Below are 9,371 nucleotides of genomic sequence, written 5' to 3' on the forward strand. Positions count from 1 at the left end.
AGAGATCACGGTGTATCATCCCTGGCCCTCAGCTCTGGGATGCTCTGTTGGGAAAGCCCCGGATAACAATTACCCACATGGCACCCCCAGCAGCCCAGTTCTGCGATGGATTCCACCTGGGATTCCTGCACCGCTTCCACCCATCATGAAGTCCTGGGTGATGCTGGATGCATCTCCTCCCAGCAGCCCTAGTGAGGGGCTGCCATGCATCATCCCCGACCCGCAGCTCTGGGGCATTCCATGAGAAAGGTCCTGGAGAACGACTACACACAGTGCACCCTCAGCAACCCAATTCTGCGTTAAACTCCACTTGGAGTTCTAGCACCACTTCAACCCATTGCGGAGAACCAGGTGATGCCAGGTGTATCTCCCAGCACTGCCCAACCCTTGGATGGGGATGGGAGCACTGTCCCCCTGCCCGTGGCCTCAAGCCCCAGCCCAAGGGCAGGCTCCATCCCCAGCACCTGCTCCACTGGCTGAACCCAACAACCCACCTTTGACAGCAGCAGACACCAAAATTGTAAGATAAGCTCCTGTGGGAACTTGCTGGTTTCCTCATTTCCCTTGTGCTGCAGACCCTGTGGTGGAAATCACTCCAGCTTTGTGTGGAAAAAAAACCCCAGACATATGGTTTCTGGCCCATCTTGACCTCAGAAAGCACAGGCAAGGAGATATGCATTTTGGCAAAGGATAGTGTGAAAGCATCCAAGCACACAGCAGCTCCAGCCACATGGGGACCAGCGGCCAGGACTGATCCCAGGTCAGGGGAAAACCCCATCTGTGGCTTTGGGTGACTCCCTGTTCTCCGCTGAAGAGGAGAATTACGAGGTGAGATCAAGGAACGGGTTCAAAGTGTTTGGATGTACTACGGTGCTGTGTCTCGCCAAAGGTGTTTGCGCGTTGGCAACATGGATTGATTCTATCAAGGGCTGTACAGCACAGTGTGATGAAAGCTGAAGTACTTTAAGCCACCGGTACAGCGAGGGAAACAAACATTAGTCTTCTTGCTCCAGATTTAGTTCTTTATTGATTTTCCAACTGCCTCCAGCAGCCGCTGTCCCAGGGCTCAAATTACTCATTGAAGACATCATAGAAACAAGAGAGGAACTAGACAGCATTGTGGGTTTGATGAATAGCGTTAAAACACCCTAAACAGCAATTTCTGGAAAGAAAAGTTTTCCTTCGGCGGGTGGGGACTGGGTTACATTTGTTCCTGAGCAGCTCAGGCTGCTGGCACCGTCCACTTCCACGGAACCTTCCTTGCAGCTGGGTTGTATCCTGCAGGTCTGTCCCAGGTACCTGACCTGTTTCTTCTCCCTGGGACTGGAGAGCTGTCCCCTTTGCTTGCATCCAGCTCCTCCTCACAGCTGCAGCACAGAGGGACCCCATGAGTCTGGAGAATAGGTGGGATATCAATGGCATCTCTACACGGATTTGGCCCCACTTGGGGATTTTGTTCCATGAGTAAAACCTACAACCTGGCCCTGGTAAAGAGACTCCAACCGAAGGAGTTGGCACCATTGTACCTAGTTGCTACAGCAGGGGAATATCCCCAGGCTCCTCTCCTTACCCAAAGGGTCCTCGGAAGGGAGAGCGCTGCTCGCTGTGCCCAGCGCAGGTCAGCTTTACTGACTCAGCAGCTCACACCCTGTGTAAACGTCCGCCAGCTGCTGCCCTGGCTGCTGTTTGCTCACGCTCCGTCACTCTGTTTGCCTTGCAAGGGATCACGACGGAGAGAGATGGCATCTCAGCCAGCAGCAACTAGGGCAAAGCAGCTCCAGTCACCTGCCCCAAGGATCCTCCAGCACCTCTGCTCCTCCAGGCCATGCCTGGGACTGGTGTAGGCTGCTCAGTGTCTGCACCCCATCAACAAGACTCAACTTAAAACCTCCACAGACCTCAAGAAGCTACAGAAAAATGCACCCGCCACAGCACAACCCAGCTGCCACGCAGCCAGGAAAATCATTTATTTTCTTTTCCTTGCTACAGAGATATGGAAAACAATTACCCATCCTCCCCAGGTGCAAACAGCAGCAGCTGCAGCTTCCACGCCGGGATCTCTGTATATCAGAGGGTAAAGTCCATTTGAAAAACATTCAATCCAAGTTTAAAAAAAACCTTCCCCACGTATGACCTAACATCAGGAACCAGAAAAAAAGTGGTTAAGAAAATAGGTTGGGCCTCTCCTTCTTGCTATAAAATATATATATTTCTAAGGCGACGTTTCACAAAACCAGAAGCGAGGTTCCTAAAGAGTCTGAGCTCGCAGCTGCGGACACCGCACGGGCACAAATCCCACATGAGAAGCTAGTGTAGAAATGAAAACCTCCACCCACCCCACGGCCTCAGTGGTCAGCATAGTCCTTGGTCTCCACCCCGGTCTCGTTGAGCACTGTTGTCCTCACGATGGCCTCAGTGACCGCATAGGGGTCACAGTTGGCTGCTGGCCGCCGATCCTCGAAGTAGCCACAGCCGTCTTGGCCAACTTGGCGTGGGATGCGGATGCTGGCACCTCGGTTGGCCACACCAGCAGAGAACTCAAAGATGTTTGATGTCTCGTGGTGGCCAGTGAGCCGCCGAGAGTTGTCCCTGCCACCCCGTGGGTCGTAGACACAGATGTGGTAGTCGTGCCGCTTGCTCAGTTTCTCAATGGCAGCTTCGATGTGTCTGTGGAAGAGGAGAAGAGTATTGGTTTTGTCGGTAAGTCCATTTAGGAGGGTGTTCCCATGGCCAGGAAGGCTGTCACCCCCTCCTTCTGTGCAGGGATGAGGACAGCAGAGGAGATACCAATATGTCATAGAATCATAGAACCACCAGGTTAGAAAAGACCTCTTGGATCACCCAGTCCAACCATTCCTGTCTGCCACTAAACCATGTCCCTGAGCACCTTGTCTGCCCGTCTTTTTAATACCTCCAAGTACTAGAGGTATGTCCAGCTGCTTTAAAATAAAATAACCTGGGACAGCCCCAGCCCTGTCTGGTGCAACCACCCACCTGCCACATGGCCAATGGCACCGCAAAACTCCCCAGTAACCTCCCAGGGACGCCCCACCAGACTCACTTAAGACCCCCTTCTCTCCGCATCTCCTCGGTGCTGTAGTTGGTGTGACACCCAGCGCCGTTCCAGTTGCCGGTCATTGGTTTGGGGTCCAGAGTAGCCACAACCCCAAAGTCCTCACAGACACGATGGAGGATGAACCGAGCCATCCAGAGGTGATCTCCCATCTCGATGCCTTCGCATGGGCCCACCTGGAATTCCCACTGGAAGATGCAAGCACATGCACCAGTGAGTACCGGTGAGTTCATTCCTCCCCAGCCATCACATTCCTGCCACCCCTCCCGGCAAGGGCTGCCAGCCTGGGGTGCGGCTGAGCTTCACCCCAAGAGAATCAGCAGTCAGAATGAGGAGCATCACAACAGCCATCTAACAGTTGGAAAAGCCATCTAAGCTCATCCAGTCCAACCGTCAGCCCAAGCCCACCACGCCTACTAAGACATGTCCTGAAGTGGCATTCCTACACGCGTTTTGAACACCTCCAGAGACAGAGACTCCCCTCCTGACTCTAAATTAGGGGAATTTAATCAAAATGGAGGTAAATAAACACCATGTCTGCCTTCAAGGCTGATGCTGAAGCTGCTGGTGTGCAGGATCCCCCAGCCCACACTGCAAACGGGACATGGGACTAATGAGGAGCTTGTTAGTCCTTCCCAGGGCTGCTCCCACCACAGCTGGAGCTGGGGTTTCGCCACCCACAGTGACTAAGGAGGGGGTGATGCATATAGGGCTGCTGGCACGGCTTGGCTGAGACAGAGCCCAGGATGCAGAAAGCAGCCAAGAAGGACCCTGAAAAAAATCAGGGCAAACAGCAGGGTGGTTAAAAGTCCTGCTTCAGCTACACTGCAGATAAGCCCCCTGCTTATCACCGCCACATCAGCAGCAGGAGAGTCAGCGATTCGCAGCTGCGGGCCCAGCTCGCCGTCGGTCAGTCTGGCCACTCGCCTAATGCAATCAAGGGACTTCCCTCTGGCTAACTCCTAAATAAACTCAAAGCCCCCAGCTGCTTCCCAAGGCCATGTCCCGTGCAAGCTTACCAACTCCTAGGGTAAGAGAGCAGGATGCAGAGCCCCAGCGCTCCACATGCTGCTCCCACAGCCCAGCTCTTGCTGTCAGAGAATCATAGAGTGGTTTGGGTTGGAAGGGACCTCAAAGCCCATCAGTTCTAATCCCTTGTCATGGGCAGGGACACCTCCCACTGGATCCGGTTGCTCCAAGCCCCATCCAACCCGGCCTTGAACACTTCCAGGTATGGGGCAGCCACTGCTCTGGGCAACCTGGGCCAGGGCCTCTCCACTCTCACAGGAGAGCATTTCTTCCCAATACCCAGTCTAAATCTAATCTGTCCTCTGCATCCCTGCTCTGTTGGAGAAGAAAAGCACTGGGAGCACCCAGCTCCACACAGGCTGCCAGAGCCCAGGTGGAGCTGTGCAAGGAGCTCGCCTGCCATTTGGCTCAGCTGTGATTCTGCTTGCCTGCCCCCAAAAGTAGGGATTTACACACTGGAGTGAGTTAGGAGAAAATTAAACATGCACATTTTCACCCTAGCAGTGCAGCTGCTCCTATGTAGACATAACAATGTGAGGAGTCACCGGATTTGGTATCCTGGACAAGCTGGGAGTTGCTAGGTCAGTCCAGCCTCACACTAACTCATACCCATCACAGGAAACAGGGGCTGTGCAGGTCCATCCACACATACCTGGGAGGGCATCACCTCTGCATTGGTACCACAGATCTTCACCCCCGCATACAGACACGCCTTGTAGTGGGACTCCACAATATCACGCCCGTACACCTTATCCGCTCCAACCCCACAGTAATACGGGCCTGGAAAGGAAAGAGGAGTCACCACTCAAGTAAAGCTTTTGGGAGTAACAACAGCATTGCTGGGCAATCCCACCATTCCCAGCTCCCAGTCATCATCTGCAAAGGATTTATGGGACTCAAATAGCACTGCTTTTCATGGCACATCGAGCCACCGACCCCAGCTCCAGGCCCAGCAGCACGAGCAATTTGTCTGTATAACCTCAACCTTATCTAGCCAGTTAAACAGGACTTGTCATGCACCGACTGGGAGGTGACCAGGAGATAAGGGGAGCTTGGCTTGGTCTGCCCTGCGGCAGCTCGCTGACCCTCAGAGCACGTCAATCATCTGAGATTGTCCTGACAACAGACGATGTTGTTCATGGCTAGAAAATTCAACTCGCCGTGGTTTTATGCATCTCTTCCTCATTTAAGCAGGTCAGATGAAGGTTTTCCTCCCGCCTGGGGGAAGGGAGATGTTGAAAGCAGCTGGTCCCCACAACAAGGCTGATTAAGTCAGGCTGGGAACCCCCTGGCCCTCTCCCAGGAGGCGGCTGAGGCACTGGGGCTCGCTTGCTGCTGCAGGAGGGCATGACGTGCCGGCTCTTTTCCAAACAGCCATGGGGAGGTGGTTTTTTCCAGCCGACTTCTCCAGCCCTTGCCAAACAAGTCGTGCGGCTGAGCTGTTTGTGCAACCAAGTTCTGTTGGGAGCAGTGCTGCCGGCCAGCTCACGTGAGCCGCAGGGCATCTGGTGTTCTCAGCAAACAGCTCCCAACCTCATCCCAGCTCCTGCCCCGGGTCAGCTGCCATGGGAAAACTGCACCCAAGGTTTGGGATGGGATGCCTGCCGCCAGGAAGCATCTCCCAAGCAGCAGGGGAATATTTGGGTTGGGGAAGGGAGGGACCACTCACCCTGCGGGCCAGGAAAGCCGTTGTCGGGCCAGCCGTATGGGTGGCCGTTGATGCCCAGCAGTGTGTACTCCTGCTCCATCCCAAACCAGGGGTGGTTGTCCTTAACCAGGTCCATGACTTTCTTACACGTGTGTCTCAGGTTGGTCTCTGGGAGCAGAGAGGTCCAGGTTAGATCTGTGCCATGGGCAGGCACTTGCCGTGCTCTTCTCCATCCCACTCAGAGGTCAAGACTCCCCCACTGCCAAGTGCTTCCCACAGAAACCTTAAGGAAAGCAGTGAGCAGATCCCCCTTTCTGTTACACTCTCTGCTCACTGATTTCCTCCTTGCAGAGCTACCCCATCATCACAGCATCAGGCCAGTCCGAGGAGGTTTAATTAGCCTGCTCCCCAAACCATGACTGATGGTCTGTGATCGCCCTCCTCCTACACACCGAGAGACCAAGAGCCATACTCCAGCCCTGTCCTACAAGCATTTGGCAGATCCAGGAACAGGGTCTCTACATCTCCCATTACTACTTCACCCCATCCTCTTTCTACCAGCCTTAGCTGAATTATCCTTGTCTTTCTCCTGCTCTACAGTTTTTGCAAGTACCCAGGCTTGGCCCTTTGTGGTGGCCGGGGTGCTCAGGGCAACCTGGGCTTTGCAAGGGAGATACAGAGAACCATCCCGACATGGGACAAATATGCCAGGCAAGGGGAGCGAGAGTCTGGAGGGAAACAGCAGGGCTGAAAAAGTATTGTCACAGGGACAGGCAGCAAATTCTACCTTTACCTCACACTAAAAGAACCCACAGAAATTAAAGCAGATGCCCAGAGTGTGGGGCTGGAGAGGAGCAGAGACATCTCCCTTGCACTGACGGAAGAAGAGGGGAAGGTAATTCTCACTCCAGAACCCACGTAGCCCTTAATATCCATGGAGACCCACTCTGGGAAGAGCCTGAGGGTGCTCCCCCGGTCACCTGCGGGGGCTCACAGGGCTCTGGGCTGAGCTCTCTGCCCCAGCTCCAGCACCCAGAGCTCCAGGGCCGGGGGTTGGCTTTATAAACTGCTCTGGTGGAGGGAGCTGAGGGGCAGGAATCTCAACCAAGATGCTTCCCCCACAGCTGAAAGCAATGACACTGTTTGAAGAGGAACCAGCCCAGTCTTTCACCATCGCTGCCCACAGCCCCTCCTCTCCCAGGCCGACGCGTGCATCACTCTGCAGATGCCGTCTCCTTCCCCCACCCCCAGCAAGGACATGGGCCCACTTTAGTGTCAAACAACCCATCCAGGAGCCTCCTCTGTCTGGGGCTTTATCAGAGGGACAGCGCAGATGCTGGGACTGCAGACTTCTGCCTGTAGTGATAAGACCAAGCACCCACCGTGAGCAGGGGCCGCTTGCAAAAGGTCACTCAGAGCCACCCCATGCCACCCAGCACCTTCTCCCTTCTTTTCTTAGCAGGCAGCAGCCATGAACCCAGCTTTTTAATATTAAAACAACCAGCTGCTTCCAGCTTCCCCACCATAACCCCTGCGGGCTCTTGGGCTCAAAAGCCACGTGATGCTTTTGGTACACTCGAGTTGGTGAGCGCCGCGAGCTCCACATCTCGCTGCTCTTCACACCTTGCACAGCTAAAACAAGTTCCTGCAAGCAACTGCCACCAGCAGCGCTTGAATTTCAGAGCCTCAAGCCAAGTGCTCGGTGCTGAGCTGCTCCCTGGTGCCAGCAATCCAAGCCCTTGGAAAGACAGCCCCCGAAATAAAAAGGGGGTGACGATCGGGAACTGGGGGTGCAGCTGGAGGGGCTCACCTGCGGGTTTCCTGTTGTACTTCAGCACTTCGCAGAGCACCAGCTTGTTGGGGTCCAGGCAAAAAGGGTCCCTGAACATGCAGACAGGCACCAGGAACATGTCACTGTTGGAGCCCTCTGCCTGAGCCGTGCTGGAGCCATCAAAATTCCACTCAGGGACGTCTGCAAGGCAGAAGGGGACAGAGGGATTGGGAAATGGTGTCTCACCAACTGCTGGTGGCTTAGACCTTGGGAGACACCAGAGTGCACAGAGTGCCACAGAACAACGGACACAAAGGTTTTCTCCCACATCCCCAGAGCCCTGTGAATCCCACATTCACGCCGCACCCAACACTACTGGGGCACAGGAAGGGTCAGATCCAGCCACTTCACCTCCCTTCACAAAACCCCATCCGGATGCCAACACGTCTCCATGCCTGTTTGCCCAGTGGAAAGGGGTGAGGATCTAATCCTCCCCTATCCACCCAGCACTAATGACAGAGATTATGGATTAAGCAAACCGCACCGACGTAGGTTGGATATTTACCCTGCCGCTTGCTATAACCCTGTGAGAAACCGCAGCAGGTATCGCCGGCGCCACAAAACCAGGGAAGGCAAGTGCCAGCTCCCACCACTCAAAGCACCCCAAATCTATTCGCTGGTGACACTCAAGCGCTCCACCACCCTACCCTGGAGTATGTCCAGAGAAGAGCAATGAAGCTGGTGAATGGGCTGGAGAACAAGTCTTACAGGGAGCAGCTGAGGGAGCTGGGGTTTAGCCTAGAGAAAAGGGGGCTGTGGGGAGACCTTATCACTGTCTATAATAGTCTGGAAGGAGGTTGTAGAGAGATAGGTGCTGGCCTCTTCTCCCAAGTGACAAGTAACGGGATGAGAGGGAACAGCCTCAAGTTGTGCCAGGGGAGGTTTAGATCAGACATGAGGAAAAAAATCTTTACAGATACAGTTCTCAGGCACTGGCAGAGGCTGCCCAGGGAGGTGGATGAGCCCCCATCCCCGGAGGTATTTAAAAGAAAGGCAGATGAAGGGATATGGTTTAGCAGTGGACAGGTACTGTCGGGCTCAATGGTCTCAAAGGTCTTTTCCAACCTAGGGATTCTACGATTCCATCCACCACCCAGAGAGATAAGCAGCAGCATTACCTTCGATACCCTTGGGTTCCTTGTCGAGGGTCCTGCTCTTGCAGCGCACTCCTTCTCCGCTGCCGTCGATCCAGACGTAGGTGACCTGCACCAACCCATCCTGGGGCAGCCTCACGTACTGCTCCCTCACCAGCTTGTTCAGCCTGGAGCTGTGCGACACCGACATAGCGACAGCCCTGCGAGAACACGCACCTCAGCACCGCCACGCGCTCTTTCTTTTAAAAGCAAAAAAAAAAAAACCAAACAAAAAACCCCAAAACCCTCCAAACACAAACCACCCTTAACCCAACCTATCCCCGGCGGGTCTCGAACCCGCGGTCCCGCGCTCACCGACCCCACAGCGCTACCCCCGCCGGCGCCCGCCTCGCTTTATTGGCGCTGGAGGTGGGGGGGGGGGGGCGGCTCCGCCCCGGGGAGGGGCGGGGGGGGAGGAGGAGTGGGTTCGCTTCCTTGTTGGAGCGGGGATACCCCAAATCGGGAGGAATTGCCGCATTAAAGAGCCTTTTATTAATAAATAACTAGTTATTTAGCGGTGTTTTAAAGAAAAAGCGAGTTATTTAGCAAATAACGTGTTATGTCTTAAATAATAATGTTACTCATTGAAATTGTTAGTTTTCTTAAAAACCATCAATTTCTTTGATAATTGACTTGTTATTTTGTAAAAAATAACGA

General features: G+C 54.2%; 1 protein-coding gene across 2 annotated transcripts; it reads right to left on the reverse strand.

Moving 5' to 3' along the window:
* Window positions 1–1,022: 1,022 nt before the first annotated feature.
* LOC104055876 (glutamine synthetase) lies at window positions 1,023–9,053 on the reverse strand. 2 transcript variants are annotated; one of them, XM_054084544.1, is made up of 7 exons: window positions 9,034–9,053; window positions 8,700–8,875; window positions 7,561–7,722; window positions 5,772–5,918; window positions 4,755–4,882; window positions 3,062–3,261; window positions 1,023–2,667 (listed from the first exon to the last, which is right to left on the reverse strand). In XM_054084544.1, exons 2-7 carry the CDS (start codon window positions 8,863–8,865, stop codon window positions 2,346–2,348), a joined length of 1,125 nt encoding a protein of 374 aa, XP_053940519.1. In that variant the 5' UTR covers window positions 8,866–8,875; window positions 9,034–9,053; the 3' UTR covers window positions 1,023–2,345. The 2 variants fall into 2 exon arrangements, with proteins under 2 accessions (XP_053940519.1, XP_053940518.1); XM_054084543.1 differs by having other exon boundaries at window positions 9,012–9,035.
* Window positions 9,054–9,371: the final 318 nt, after the last annotated feature.

This window comes from Cuculus canorus, chromosome 19, assembly GCF_017976375.1.
Source record: "Cuculus canorus isolate bCucCan1 chromosome 19, bCucCan1.pri, whole genome shotgun sequence".
Taxonomy (NCBI): domain Eukaryota; kingdom Metazoa; phylum Chordata; class Aves; order Cuculiformes; family Cuculidae; genus Cuculus; species Cuculus canorus.